Source organism: Lathyrus oleraceus, chromosome 5 (genome assembly GCF_024323335.1).
Source record: "Lathyrus oleraceus cultivar Zhongwan6 chromosome 5, CAAS_Psat_ZW6_1.0, whole genome shotgun sequence".
NCBI classification, from domain to species: Eukaryota; Viridiplantae; Streptophyta; class Magnoliopsida; order Fabales; family Fabaceae; genus Lathyrus; species Lathyrus oleraceus.
The window spans coordinates 328433142-328450317 of NC_066583.1; the positions used below are offsets into that span (position 1 = coordinate 328433142).

The 17176-nt window shown below is 29.8% G+C and overlaps 1 protein-coding gene across 1 annotated transcript; it reads left to right on the forward strand.

The window, feature by feature from the left end:
- Positions 1 to 1841: 1841 nt before the first annotated feature.
- On the forward strand, positions 1842 to 3183 carry LOC127078338 (agamous-like MADS-box protein AGL80). The gene is made up of 2 exons (XM_051018788.1): positions 1842 to 1995; positions 2309 to 3183. The coding sequence occupies exons 1-2, from the start codon at positions 1917 to 1919 to the stop codon at positions 2953 to 2955; spliced, it is 726 nt and encodes a 241-aa protein (XP_050874745.1). The 5' UTR covers positions 1842 to 1916; the 3' UTR covers positions 2956 to 3183.
- Positions 3184 to 17176: the final 13993 nt, after the last annotated feature.

A 17176-nucleotide genomic window follows, 5' to 3' on the forward strand; every position in this document is an offset into this window, starting at 1 on the left:
TATGGGATTAATTTCATGAGTCATATAAAATTTTATTATAATTAGTATTATTTTGTTGTATATGAAACTATTATTACTATTGTTATTAATTTGTTGAAACTAGTATAGTTATTGGATAAATAAGGGATTAAAATGAATGTAATTTATTTTTTTATTATTAATATTATTATATTTGAAATTTGAAATTTCTTCATATCTCTTGCAAGATGATAAATTTTTTTTAGTTAATTATAAAATTTAAAACAATTTATTTAAATAATAATATTTATTAATATTCGTAAATATCAATGGATATTTATCTCATGGATAGCCCGAACAACAATATTATATTTATCCAATAGGATCGAAAACAAAAACAAAAAACTATTACTCTTGTCTATAGATCCCAATTGGTTTGAAACATCGTGACATGCCTCGACCTATCATTTGATTGATAGGCTCTTTTACTAGACTCTTACCATTACACAAACTTTAAACGACCAAGTTAAAATCCCAATTGGAACAGTTGTAAAAGTGTCATTAGTGTCTCTATTATTAATGATCATTTATCTTTCTCCATTTTTTAAAAAATTTGGTCTTGAAAGGAAAATATGTAGATGACTAGTATATAATTTAAAGGCACCAAAGTGATTATAAAGTATCTATACCAACAGATTTATACGTACTGATTTAACTATGCTGCAAGATTATGATATCTTTACCAATGATGTGCAAAATTTCCATAAGTCTATGTTATCTATACCCACAGTTTTATTTGTAGTGATGTCTTAGATAAGATCATTGATTTAATATGGAATTTTAATAAACTTTTTTGATTATCTCCACATAAAAAAATAATTACTTTTTATATAAAATATCTAAAAATATTAATTAGTTTGTTTTACCATATTAATTATTTTGAAGCTTTTAAAATCTTATTACACTTTATGACATTTATTTTTTAACATTTAAAATTTTTAAGTTTATGATGTTCATTTTATTTAACATTACACAATTAATATTGATTGATATATTATATAGAAAAATATTTCACATAAACATATCAATTTGTTGAAAAGTATAGGTCATAATCAATTTGGTCAAATTCCAAAATATTTTTAAATATAGATTATTATTTGTTAAATAAATAAAAAATTAGAATTATTTAAAATTAGTAAATATTAAGTATAAAATATTTAATTATATATATATTAATGTGGTTTTATTTTTATCAATTAAAAAAATATCAATTTATCATATATAATTGATCTATATATATATATATATATATATATATATATATATATATATATATATATATATATATATATATATATATATATATATATATATATTATATATATATATATATATATATATAAACAAAAAAAATAAGAGGCACAAAAAGGATCCTAAGACAAGGCAGAAGAAAATAACTAAACATCTAGGAAGCAACAACCAATAATTAAATCATTATATAAAAGAAGCAGTCAATCGTGTTCAAATTAATAATAAAATAAATTTCTTTAAAAAAGATGAGAATCTTTTTTTTTTTGAAAAAAGTGATAGTAAATCTCTTTTGATGATTTATAATGTATATTATATAACAATATATAAATAAACATTTAATATATATATATATATATATTTAGTATAAATAATTTACAGTTGTATCATATGCTAGTAATTTTTATTCAAAATTCAAAATATAATAATATTTGTTTAACTTTATAAACAATATTAAATTATAAATATTCTCTTTATCAAAATTAATTTATTAAATAGCATCATATATACTTATTACTCTTACTTTTAATTCAAACTAGCAGTATCTCAAATTTGTCTATATAAATAGTGTAATGGGGTTATAGGAAAAACATCTCAAACATCATTTGCATAATTTTCTTCTTAGCTTATTTTTTCCTGTCATCACTGTCATGGCCAGAAAGAAGGTCAAACTTGCATACATAACTTGTAACTCGAAGAGGAGGGAAACATTCAGAAAGAGGAAATCGGGTTAGAGATTATTCTCTCCTTTATTTCAATATTGCTTGTATATATTATTGGCATTTTAGATCCTTCGGGAAAATTTGAACTCAATACCATTAAATGATATTTTACTATTCTAAAATGATAATCAATTAAGAAATTCTTAGATTTATCATTCATTAACCGTTTTTTTTGTTGTTGTTATTTTTATGTTTTTCTTATTAAATTATTAGTTAAAAATTGAATAGATTCCTGCATTAGCATTACTTTGTTAAATTTTCCATTTTCTCTTTAATTCTGTATTATTAAAATGTTTCTACCTATGCATGATTTTCGATAGGTATAATCAAGAAAGTGAATGAAATCAGCACTCTTTGTGGGATAGAAGCATGTGCAATAATCTATGATAGAAACAATCCTCAACCAGAGGTTTGGCCATCAGATGTCGGAGTCAAAAATGTTTTGTTCAAGTTTAGGAGTTTGCCTGAACTTGAACGAAGCAAAAAGATGGTGGATCAAGAAGCTTTCTTGAGGCAAAGCATAGCGAAAATCTACGAGCAGTTGAAGAAACAAAGGGAGGAAACCAGAAAGAAGGAAATGACCAATATCATTCATCATTACATTCAAAGTGGTGAATTTAATGCTATGAATTTAATGAGCAAACACGATCTCAATGATTTGTCTTCTTTTATAGATGAAAATCTGAAGGAAATCGAGCAAACGATGAAAGGAGTGCCAACCGAAGTGCGAGAGGAGGTCAGAAATGGAGCTGAAGTGATGAATGGAAGAGAGGTGGTGCATGAAAATATTAATCATGTCCATGGGCAGGTGAATGGAGGAAATGAACAACTAGCAAATATGGGTCAGTTTGTCCAAGGAAATGAGAACAACATTGGTGATGAAATGCCACTTAATTTCCCACAATGGCCTATGGATTTTTCCATGTTTCAATTTCCATTTATTAACGATGGTCCAAATGGATTTTAATTTCTAGTTCATAATTTCATTCAATAACAGTTTCAAATTCTCTTCCAATGTGTAGTAGTGTCTTACAAAATATTTTTCATAAAAAATGTGACCGCTATACAATGGAAGACGATGTGAATCTTTTCAACAGTTTTTTTTAGTATAATAAGGAGTCATTTTTCTGTCATTATTTGGATTTTTTGTTTGTTCCTTTTGGTTTGACAGTTGGTCTTGGTCAGTGTTTGTTTCTATCCGGTAATCTTTGTTTTTAAGTTATGTTTAATTTTACAGGATTTATGATCATATATGTAATCAATAGATACTGTGTTATTTTCAAAGGACTGAGGTTTAGTCTAAAAATAATATATATATATATATATATATATATATATATATATATATATATATATATATATATATATATATATATATATATATTATTTCTTTTCTCTAAAAAGTTTATAATTTTAGAAAAAAATATAACAATTCGATTCATTCCTATTAGCGATTAAGATTTGATATACGACTTTTCACTTACTTTCAACGTGTCATAGTCTTTAAGTTGAATATAATTTAATAGTTAAATTAACATTTTACTTAAATAATCATTTAATTAAATATAATTTAAAGATTATGATTTATAATAAATTAAAAAAATTTATTCATAAAATAAGTAGTATATTATTTCTTTTCTTTAAAAAGTTCAAAATTTTAGAAAAAAATATGACAATTCGATTCATTCCTATTAGCGATTAAGATTTGATATACGATTTTTGACTTGCTTTCAACGTGTCATAATCTTTGAATTGAATATAATTTAATAGTTAAATTAACATTTTACTTAAATAATCATTTAATTAAATATAATTTAAAGATTACTTTTATATATATATATATATATATATATATATATATATATATATATATATATATATATATATATATATATATATATATATATATATATATATATATATATATATATATATATATATATATATATATATATATATATATATATATATATATATATATATATATCATGGACATGTTAAATGATTTTTGATTGATATTAAATTTTATAGATATAATCTATATGATAATAACTTTCAATTTAACGATGAATTTGATTATACAAATATGCGATAAAGAGCTATAAAAATATAATATTATTAAACTTGACACTTTAATTTTATTTGATCTATTTATTAAATCAACTAAAAAATTAGATATTATAAAAATCTGTTTATTGAACCAACTACTAGTAAAATTCCCGCACAGTGCTGATTAATGATTCATGAAGAAAGTTATCTGACATAATTAATGTTTGACTTTGTCAAAAAATACAAGGTTGGAAATTAGTTAAAAAAACATTACCATTTGTCACCTTATAATAGTCTAGGCCGATTAAGCTTTGAAAGCTTAAGTTTGGTCTTATAAGAAACTTTAAGAGAATGTATATAAAAATGCATTTCATACAAAAAAAAAATTAAAATAAATAGGTTGACCTTATTTAAATAGACGAATGAGTTCACTTAGAAAAAAAAAATTCGATTCTACTAAGTTAAGATAAAATAATATTTTAATTTTAATATATAATAATAAATTTAAATATATAAAATATTAATTTAGGTTAATAATTTTTTATTTTTTATTTTTTATAATTGGACAAAGAATAAGTTATATGAATGTGAATAATGTCATTTCAGATATGTATTCAAACGTAATCATTTGTTATCATTGTTCTTTATTTCATGATATTATTTTGCTTCATTGTAATTATGTAGTCATTTAATACTCCCCAGCAAGATGTAGTTATCAACTGTAACTTGCATCTTGAACTGAAGATCATTGAATGTTTGTGAAGAGGTCAGCAAGATGATCTTAGTCGAGACATGGGAGACTATAGTTGTCTATCACAAACTTGTTCATGTACAAAATGATAATCCACTTATATGCTCTTCTTTTAAGAGGGAAGAACTGGGTTGGAAGAGAGGTATGAGCATGTACATTGTCACATAGAACTAACATAAAAGATATGTGTACACTAGTTTTAACACATACACATTATATGTAGAGATAAAATATACTAGTTTTATTATTTTATTAATTTATTTTACTTAGATTTCTATGCAACCAACATTTTGTTTATTGTAATATACGGTGTTGCTTTGATAATAGTATATGGAGTTCATAAAGAAGATAACGTAACCACGTTATTTTAGTCGTGGCAGTAGAAAAAACCCAATATTCAACTTCAATGGAGGATCTTTCTAACGTACATTGATTGCATGATAGCTAAGAAATTTGATTATATAAAATATGATGATGTGGAGATTCGATCGTTCATATTCCCTCACCAATCTGAATTTCTAAATGCGTGAAGTATGAGTGAGTATGGTTTCTTTATGTGCAGAATATGGGGTGGTGTGTGTTAATGCATGAATATTGAGAAAGTTTGTTGATTGCAAAAGAGAGCTAGATATCCAAGTATTTTTGTGCAGGAAGACAACGGATAGGGTATTATAATATTCATTCTCATATTTGTGGTTTGAAAAAATCCTTGTATTCGAGCTTATACATGTGTGGACATCAGTTTATGCTCGTACTTATATTTTTTGGGCTGTACCCATACCTATATTTGTTTATCCATATTTTTAATAAAAAATTTAATCAATTATAATTTTTCATTTCATTTTATGTTTTTAACAACATTTAAAGTTTTTTTAACAATGTTAATTGTTATGTTAAAAATTTAATAAAGATTTATATTCAAATGCAGGCAAGTTTAATAGTTATGTATTTAATAAAATTGATAAGCATACATGTGTTAATAAAAATAAAAATGAAAAATATTTAAATATGAATTAGTATCACTATATATACTTGTAACACTGAGGTGTGAAAATTCATAAAATCATTAAGACGGAACTATAATTGTTTTATAGTCGCATACGTAGATAGCTTTCTTGAACAGTGTGAACAAAATCCTTGTGTGTTTTTCTCTACTTTGATTTATATTCACGTTATTGTTCTAACAAAAAAAAATATAATCAGTAACATAAATTTCCTCTTAAGTGAGAAATCTTAAACCATCAATAGAAATGACTCTTGAAAAGTGAAACCCTTCCATTTTGAAAATAGTAAGAATGAATTGTGGACGTAGAGATTGAAAAATGAACAAGATTCAAAATGAATTCAAAACCAAGATTCACACCAAAAATTTGAAATATAGATTTGCAACAATCATTAATGGAAGGAGATGTGAGAAATTTATTGATCCAAATTAAACTGTAAATCAAAGAACAAAGGAAATTGAAGAATGAATCACAAGGGGAAATTACAATCGAAATTGAGAAAACTTAAAATGTGAGTCTCGAGAAAAGTGAAGGAGAAGAAAAATTAAGGAGAATATTTTATAAAGAAAAAAATAAAAAAAAATAAGAAAATAAGTTTTTTTTGAGAAAATGCAATGGAAATTTTTCTTCTATATGGATATCTAATTTTTCTGAAATAATGTAATGAAACATAACATTCGTGAAAGAAGAAGACATTAAGACTTAAATTATTGTGTATTTACTATATTAAAATATTATTGTTGTTACATTTGTTTGGTGTCATTTTAATTGATAATATGTGAAACAAGATGTCATGACATTGTGTGAGACATATATGAACTCAAATTAAGAATAAATGTGTGGAGTACAATGTCCCATAAATTGTGAGATATTTTGTCTCACCTAAAAGCCGGTTTATGCGCGGAGTGAATCTCGCGCCTAATTAAAGATTTATTTTCATTCTTCTCCAATCTTGTTTAAATGTTTTATGTGTTTTTTGGAATATGAAAAGTTTTCCCGAAAGGTCATTCACCAAGAATTAAAAAGAAAAAATTTGATATGATAAAGATTTATCAAATCAAAAATTGCAAATTATCTTAATGAGGATTACTTTCTTACGTTAGATGGATTGATTCAGCCGCTTCCTAAAGATATAAACTCTGATGGGTTTTGAAGTTGCACCTAGTTTCTATTTAAATAGGAGTTATCCATTGTGAAATAATCATATCTTGGAGAACAAAGCAAGGTGTGTTTTAGTTTTTTTAGTCTTCTGTGTTAGTTGTGTTGTCATACTCTATTTGTAAGTCATATTCCTATGTTAAGGAATATAGTATTTTTAAGTTGTAATTCATTCTATCAATATTAAGCTAATGCAACTGTCCAAACACTTGAGAGAGTGTTTGAGATAAAGTGAGAGAGGTCTCATATTTAGGGGGAGTCCTGACACTACGCCAAATAAGGGAAAAGAGGGCGCTTTTTTTGGCCTATAACAGCGCTTTAAAGCGCCCTCTAATCTGGCGCTGGCATAGGTAAAAAGACAGCGCTTTTTTTCCTGGTGAAAGTGCTCTCTAAAGTGGCTCTTTAAGCCCTTTAAGGGCCACTTTAGAGGGCGCTTTTTAAAGAAAGCGCCCTCTAAAGTGGAAACTTTTAAGGGTTTAGAGGGCGCTTTTACTGGAAAGCGCCCTCTAAAGTGGAAACTTTTAAGGGTTTAGAGGGCGCTTTTATTGGAAAGCGCCCTCTAAAGTGGAAATTTAAAGGGTTTAGAGGGCGCTTATTTTGGAAAGCGCCCTCTAAAGTGGGTGGTTATTTAAATTTTTTTTTTAAAAAGCGCTATATTTATTTATTTATTTTAGACGACCTGTATATTGAAGCAGTACACCCAAAACTGTATAATTTGAAGCCTTATATACAACAATCCATACATATACAACAATCCACTGATATATAATCGTTTAACTTCTAAAGATTCTAAATATACAACCAATTCATAACTTAAAAAGAAATAAAACTAAGTAGCAAAAGCATCTCTGAGATGTATGTTTTTTTGCTAGCCGCAGTCTTCTTAGCAACAACCTCTTTTTGTTCAATATCAATAGCATGAACCTAAAATATCATAAAATTAGATAGGTGAAGTATAAGATCAAGAATTAACATTTTCTATGCATAAATATCATATAATCGTGTTTATACCTTTTTTTTTATGCAACTGACTCGATTTGCTGCGTAATCCCCTTATATTTTTGGTCCCTTATCTTTTGAAGATAGAATTGATATTTGTTTAGATGGACATGTTCCATTGTCGTAGAGGGATACTTTCAAATATCCAGCATCATCATCTACGCGAATGAGGCTTGACGACAATGGAACATCTCCATCTAAACAAATATCAATTGATACTTTCAAGTATCCCTTGCCCCTTGCACGAATGATTGACTTCATAATAGCCATTTTACCTGTAATAAAGAAAACAATTAAAATCAGATGACAAATATAAAAACAAATTATATTTTTGGTCCCTTATCTTTTGAAGATAGAATTGATATTTGTTTTAGATGGACATGTTCCATTGTCGTAGAGGGATACTTTCAAATATCCAGCATCATCATCTACGCGAATGAGGCTTGACGACAATGGAACATCTCCATCTAAACAAATATCAATTGATACTTTCAAGTATCCCTTGCCCCTTGCACGAATGATTGACTTCATAATAGCCATTTTACCTGTAATAAAGAAAACAATTAAAATCAGATGACAAATATAAAAACAATTAAAATCATAAAAGTCATTTTACCTGTAAAGAAAACAATTAAAATCATTTGACCTGTACCTTTTTCACTAAGTTCTCTTTCTTTTCTTGGTTGGAATATGTTCTACATGTCTCTTAACAACACGGACGGTTGGATTGATCCAAATACCCTCATTATGATCATTTCTAATATATGAATCATTTGATGTAATATTCTCATCTTGATCATTTCTGGTAAACGATTCAATCTCAACATCAATATCACCTTGATCTCCAGTGTTTTCATCAATTACTTTGTTGGAAAAAAGAACTATAGACCATTTCGTACTTTTCGGATCATTGACATAGAACACTTGTCTAGCTTGAGAGGCTAGAATAAAAGACTCATCTTTGTATCCCACCTTATTAAGATCCACTTGCAAAAATCCTGACTTATCCATTCGAATGTCGTTATTATTTTCAACCCACTTGCAACCAAATATAGGAATCTGAAACTTCTCATAATCAAACACCCAAATGCGCTTGATAACACCAAAATACGACAGATTTGCAAATTTGGGGTTTAAGTCCTTCACACTTGATATGTGCATTGCTTCAGCTACCACGGTGACACCACTATTCTGCATAGTACTTTTATCATCTTGTTCTTTGGTATAAAATGTGTATCCATTAATCGCGTATGCGCTATAAGAAAAAACATGGAAACTTGGACCATATGCTAAGCATCTCAACCTTTCTGTTATTGAAGCGGGATCTGAATAATACTTTGAATAAATATGATCCTTAAACCAAGGTATAAAACATCGATTGTGCTCTCGTACTATCCAATTTTCATTTCTATTGGGATTTAAACCTCGGAGAACATCCTTGTGAATTTCAACATACGGCTCAACCTCATTCTCATTGTGCAGAACATACAAATGCACTTGATCCCGTTCGACCCTTGATACTGCCACGATTTTATTTCCAATTAGACTTTTTCCTTCTTTCTTTTCGACAAGCTGAGACTTGGGGAGTCCGATTGACTGAACATTAGACAAATATTCAGTACAAAACTCAATCGCTTCTTCAACAATGTATCTTTCAACCATACAACCTTCTGGTCGACTTCGGTTCTTCACGTACCCTTTTAATATTTTCATATAACGTTCAACAGGGTACATCCATCTCATATAAGCTGGTCCACACAATTGTGTCTCTTTCACAAGATGAACAACTAGATGTACCATTATGTCAAAAAATGATGGAGGAAAAAACATTTCAAGCTCACACAAAGTAATAACGATTTCTTTTTGCAACATTGGTAAGATCGCAGGATCGATCACCTTACTGCAAATTGACTTGAAGAAAGAACACAACTTAGTTATAGAGCTTCTTACTTTTTCTGGAAGAATAGAACGTATACCTATTGGGAGAAAATGTTCCATTATAACATGGCAATCATGGGTCTTTAAACTCTTTAACTTGAGGTCTTTCATAGACACAAGTCTTCTAATATCTGAAGAGTACCCTTCTGGAACTTTAACTTCACTTAGAAACTTACACAATGTTTTTTTCTCCTTTCTAGATAGAGTATAAGCAGCAGGCGGTAGATATGTTCGTTTTCCTTTCTTCAAGGGTCCTAATTCAGTTCTTATTCCCATCGCTATCAAGTCCTTTCTTGCCTTAAGGCCATCCTTAGACTTTCCTTGTATATTGAGTAACGTGCCAATAACACTTTCAAATACATTTTTTTCAATATGCATAACATCAAGAAAATGTCTCACATACAAGGACTTCCAATACGGCAATTCAAAAAAAACAGACCTCTTCTTCCACCCACTTTTGACAAGTGTGTGGGCAAAAGGCTTGCCAAACTGAGTATCCAAATCTTTCACCTTTTCAAAAATTTGATCACCCGTCAATATAGGTGGAGCTCTGTCTTGTTCTGTCTCTCCATTGAACGCCTTTCTCCATCCACGGTAGTGATGATTTGAATTTAAGAATCTCCGATGACCGAGAAAGACATTCTTCTGACCAAACTCCAAGCGCTTCCAATCTGTTTTATCTTCACAAATAGGACACGCACATTGACCTTTTATGCTATACCCTGATAGATTTCGTATGCTGGAAAATCATTAATTGTGCCAAACAACATCGCCCTCAAGTTGAAACTTTCTTCCCTATATCCATCATAAACCTCCACACCGGTCTCCCACAAAATCTTTAAATCTTCGATTAAGGGCTTCAAGTACACGTCTATGTCATTCCCTGGTTGTTTAGGTCCAGAAATCAACATAGACAACATCATGTACTTACGCTTCATACATAGCCATGGAGGTAGGTTATAAATCATAATAATCACAGGCCATGTACTGTGTGAGATACTCTGGATACCGTGTGGGTTCATTCCATCAGTAGATAATGCCAAGCGAAGGTTTCTTGATTCTTCTCCAAATTCAGGATAATCATTATCAATTTTCAACCACTGTGGTGAATCTGCCGGATGTCGATACTTTCCATCTATAATTCTTTCATCTGCATGCCAGGTCAAGTGTCTTGAATCGGTTTCACTACGAAACATGCGTCTAAATCTCGGAATAACAGGAAAATACCACAAGACTTTTGCTGGAGACAACTTGTTCTTATATCGCGAGACACCGCATTTAGGACACTCATTTAACGATGCATACTCATTTCGAAACAAAACGCAATCGTTTGGACATGCATGTATCTTATCATAGCTCATGCCAATAGAGCACAACATCTTTTTGGTCTCATATGTTCGATTGGGAAGAACATTATCCTCAAGAAGCATATCTTTCAAAAGGGCTAATAACTTTGTGAAACTTTTATCCGACCATCCATTGCCCGCCTTTAAGTTGTACAACTTTAATACCGCAGACAATCTTGTGAATTTAGTGCAACCATCATACAAAGGTTTCTCTGCATCACTTACCAACCTCTCAAACATTTCGGGACAATCCTTAAGATCTCCTTCAAGTGCTTCTGCAATCTCTTCAACTCGATCACAATCGTATGTATCTGCGCCACTATAGTTTGAGGCATAGGTCGTACTATCCCCCGGTTCAACATTCTCGTTACTTTTCTCACCATGCAAATTTCAACATGTATAACTTCGATCAATTCCATGTCTCATTAGATGCGATGTCAACTGAACTGCGTCAACCCGTTTCCCATAACAACAACCCAAGCAAGGACATATCATTCTACTGGGGTCTTCGACGTGCGCAACGGCAAACTTAACGAATTCTGATACCCTATTCTCGTACTCTCTCGACAATCGATTGGAAGACATCCATGTATTATCCATTACTAATTAGAATAAACAAAAAACAATTTCAGAAGAGAAACCAAAAATGGGATGAGACAAAACAATTTCGCTTTATTGAGTTAGTCTCTGTGCAGGGCATTCATGTCTCCATTTACTCTATCAAATAACATCCATACCTAAACTTCTTAAGTTACTAGCTACGCTATGTATGTTAGAATAAATACACTCATAAGCTGCATAGTGTACCTTTGATTGGTAGAAGGTGTTTTAGATATTGCTGCCTGAATAGTCAAAAATTTGAAACTTTTTTAGGGTTTTACAAAATATTGTTAAACTACAATCTAAGCCGCGAAATCAAAGGTTTCTAATGTCTCTATAATGCAACCATAACCGAACCCTAACAACAGTCTTTGAATGTGATTCATAGCGATATCAAATTCAGCAATTTAAAAACCAACCGTCAATTGATGGTCGAAACAAACGTAGCATAGACAACAATAACATAAAACTGAAATGGGGCAAAGCTAAAACAAAGCATAGTGTACCTTTGATTGGTAGAAGGAGGAAACGTCGTAGATCTAACAGAGGTGGAAGGAGAACGCCTTAGAAGTAGCGAAAATCGTAGCAGTGAGAACCCTAACGTGAAAAAGAATGAAAATAACAGAGAGTGAAATAACAAAACGCGCAGTATGTTATAATTTTAATGATTACTAAAGGGGACCTTAGAGGGCACTTGTGGAAAAAAAGCGCCCTCTAAAGGGGGCCTAAGAGGGCGCTTATGAAAGCGCTTTCTAAGGCTTTCCAGAAGCGCTTTATAAACTGGAAATGCACATGGACTTATAGAGCGCTTCTTTAAAAGCGCCCTCTAAGGGTAACCTTAGAGGGCGCTTTCTAAAAAGCGTCATGTATTATTGTCCCTCTATCTCCTCCTTATTTTTTCGCTTCACCTTAGAGGGCGCTTTATTACAAAAGCGCCCTCTAAAGTGCGTTGTCTATTCCTCCTTATTTTTTCACTTCACTTTAGAGAGCGCTTTTGTAATAAAGCGCTCTCTAAGGTGCGCTGTCTATTCCAGTTTTTGGCGTAGTGTGAATAGAAATTCACAGTTAGTATTAGAAAAAAAAACATTGAATTCAGAGAGTTCAATTAAGATCAATTTGTCTATTGACTATTAAAATTGAATTTTGTTTCTTGGATTAACGTCCTCCACTACTACAAATAATAAATTTTATGACCAAATTTTCATATCATCCAACAAAAAATTGAGGTGTAATACCAAGGCGCACTATGTTTTATTTATTTATTTTAAATAAATATCACATATTCACTCGGTTTCTAAATATAACCGAGTGGAAAAATAATTCAGGACATGCATTGAATCCCGTCAAATATAAGTTATGTTTTTATTTATTTAAAAATGATGCATTTATTTTAAAATTAATTATCTTTCCTTGGATTTTCTTTAATAACTAAGGAATTAGATAATCAGAATTTACTATAAAAACACACTCGTTAATAAGATTTTACCCTAATGATGTTGATGTTGTTGTTGTATTTTTGGATTAATCTTCTTATGTTTCAAATCAAAGAAAATATTCCATAATTTATTGCATTCCTCGGTTGACAACATTGAGAAATTTATTCATAAACATTTGCCATGAAAATTTTTGCTCAAGATAATGATATCTTTGAGCAGATCTTTGAGAAGGATTGCAAGTGTAGAAGAAAAAATTCTCATAGTTGGATCAGATAACTTATCAAAAATTGGATGCATGCAATCCATTGAACTTGAAAAGAATGCGCACAACAAAATATAGATAACATCAAAGATTTGTTGTTTACCAAGAATAACTTGAAAATATTTGTTGTTCTCCCAGATTCCATTGTTAGAATCTGTATTTGCTTAAACAATGTATTTTAACAATGTAATTAAAAAAAAGTTACTTCATTAATTTATTTACAGAAATCAAGAGGTGTGTGGTGCTAGGGATGACACATATTTTATTGTATTTTTTATTTAAAAAGAAACACATTTTACCTCGGTTTTGAGTAAAAATCTAATGGAAATATAAGTCTGTTTAATAAATTTTTCCACCGTTCTTAAACAAAACTTTGTCGTTCATTTAATGAGTATCAATGCTCAAGACACTATCGTTAGCGATCCGCGTGAAACCTAAAAGACATTATAAAAGTATTATGAATATTAAAAATTGATAGTGAAACATTTGACATGAAAATTTTGAAACTTCAAGAAGTTTGGAAAAGTTCTCTATGGTGAATTGTAATAGCATAGAATTATCCGGGTTCAAGGTTTGTGTTCTTAAATAATCATATACCTGAATTTTTTTTATTTATCTAATTTTTTTTTGTTTTATATCAAAAACAAATGCATGAAATATCCAATATTTGATCTTTCTCAATATCCAATATTACGGGGATTTAACATTTATTCTTCCCCAAGATATCCGGACATTTGTTCTTCACCAATAGAGATGACGATGAATCTGATTCAAATTTGTTATAGATTTTTACTTTAATATTCTGTGTAAACAATGTAATACTCTGTATAAACAATATAGTTTTTAAACAAATTAATTTATTAATATTCTATGTAAACAATGTAATGAGTATTTAAAAAAATTATCTTTTTTCTTGGTATTGACCATAAATCGAGAGGTATGTGGCGTTAGTTTTAAAAATATAAAAAACTATTGTTGGGGATCGAACCAACGATCATTTCAACTATCTCCTCGATTTTTCTAAAAATGATGGGTATGGTGGAGAGTCTTCATGACGCTCTTCGCTAAATTGCCTATGTAACCAATGTTAAATAACTTCACGTTCGAGATTAAATATGTTTTTATAGTAGTACTCTAAATATAAGTGACTTTACACCGAACTAAATTAATAATTTTTGTGTCATTTTTTTATCACTATTATTTTTCTATTTATATAAAAATCTTGTCATACACATTATTACAAGAGTGTATTTGACATCTCTCCATACGAGTTTTATGCTGATTAGAGATAGAGTAGTTGGAGAGATAAGATCATGACAACATAATTTTATGCTGATTAGACATAGAGTATTGTACTGTTGTCATGTGATCTTCTATGGATAACTTCATACTTGAAATTTTCTTGTAGACGCTTTTTGAAGCTTATTCAGAGTCGCTTATATCCTTATACTTAACTTCTTGATTCAGAGTTTTTTTTATAGAATTAGTTAAAGATTAATCAAAAGTTAAAGTATATCTGCATAACCTAGTTTGAGTGAGACTTCAGAGTCTAGAGTTCACAGGTTTTGAGCTTGTCTTCATCAGAGTCTTGATCATAACTAGTCTGGATAAACACTTGTAGAGTTGATGACTTGATATAGGCATATTCCTTTGAAGAAGATCCTTTAGAAGTGTTGGTAAACAATGTTCAGAAGTTGCAGAGTTATTCCTTGTGATAGTAATTGCTTGCTTCAAAAGATTTTAGTCTTCAAATCTTGCTGATCTTTGGATTCCATAATAAGCTCGGGTTCAACATCTGGAAGACATGGATAGACTCATAAGAGTCTGGAAGCTTGGTTATGATACTTCAAATTCATAACAACTTTTCTTCCTTTAATGGTTCTTCTGAGTGATTAACTTGATTAATATCAAGGTTAATATCTTTTAATTATGCACACTAGAATAACCATTAGTAAACCTTGTTGTCCTTTAAATAATTTGTTATCATCAAAATCTTTTAGCAGCTTGAACAAATCTTGTTCTAACAATCTCCCCCTTTTTGATGATGACAAACAAATATATTTAAGAACAATGGTTAATGATTTAACTAACATGGTCTAACATCAGAGGCTGAGATTTATAAGCTCCCCCTAAGTCTGATAGTCCATTAAGACGAGGTTTGTAAGCTCTTCTTAACTCCTTATTTGTGTTAATTTAATCCTATAATTTTAATCAACAAAGTCTAACATCAAAGCTCGAGGTTTGTAAGCTCCCCTTGAGTTTGACAGGCCTTAGGTTGATATTTATAAGTTATTCCTTTAGTCTTGACGGTTCATTAAGTTAAGGTTTGTAAGCTTTTACATCCTTGTCTTTGTTAAATTAAAATTAGTCATTTAAGCTCAATAAATTACAAATAATAATAATAACATAAACATAAATGTAAACTTAAAGCTTGTTACTCAGAAGTTGTTATGGCAGACACTACTTTGTTAAGATAATTTCCTCTTCTTAAATACTTTATACATTTTCTCCCCGTTTGTCATTATCAACAAGATTTTAAAATAAAGAGAAGAACAATAAAAAAATAGAATAGTTTAAAAGCACGTAATTTTAAAGGAAGTCGATACCAAAAATAATTAAAGACGAATTTGATACCAAAAACAATTAAAGACGAATTTGATACCAAAAAAATGAAATGATTAAAAAGCTTTCAGAGTTAGAAAACGATTAAAAACTATTTAAAAATCTGAAAGAGAAGACAAACATAATTTTTCAGAAGAGACGCCTTTTAAAAACAAATAAAAATTCTTTTAAAGAGAATGGAAGAAGTTCTTTATTTATCATGGTAAATCACTACCGTTTCCATTTTCAAGGAGTAATTATGATTCAGTATGACATGCTTAAGTAGTGTTTGGCCTATAGATTTTCACGGATCATAATCTTAAACCTATAAGGTGTTTGATCTTTAGAAATTTTGTTATAAACGTACATGTTCAGGCCAGAACATAAATCCTTATTCACTCAAACATACATTTGTTTTAGTATGAACACAACTTCTAACTGAAATTCTGGTATCAGATATGAGATGTCGAAGGTAATGTCACGACACTAATATCTGAGTAACACAAACAGAAGAAAGATATAGAATGGTAATGAAAAAGACATAAGCAATTGTTAACCCAATTCGGTGCAACTCACCTACGTCTGGAGGCTACCAAGCCAGGAAGGAAATCCACTAAAATAGAATCAGTTCAAAGACTCTCCGTACACTTCAACAAGTTACAGTTTTTCTCACCTAATCTCTACCCGTGCAATTTCTACCTAAGCACTCTTAGATATGAGAACCCACTCACTTCCCTACAATCACACTTGTGATTTTAAACAACAATCCCTTGAGAAAAGAAAACACTTTTCAATAACACACTCTTGATTTTACTTCACAGTTTCAATCAAGAAGACACACACTTGATCTTGCTTAACAGCTTTGATCAAGTAGACACACACTTGATCTTGCTTCACAGCTTTGATCAAGTAGACACACACTTGATCTTGCTTCACAGCTTTGATCAAGTAGACACACACTCTTGCTTAATAGCTTTAGAGTGACAAATTAGAACCACAAATAAGACCAATTCAACCATCAAAAGATGACTTGAATGGCTTACA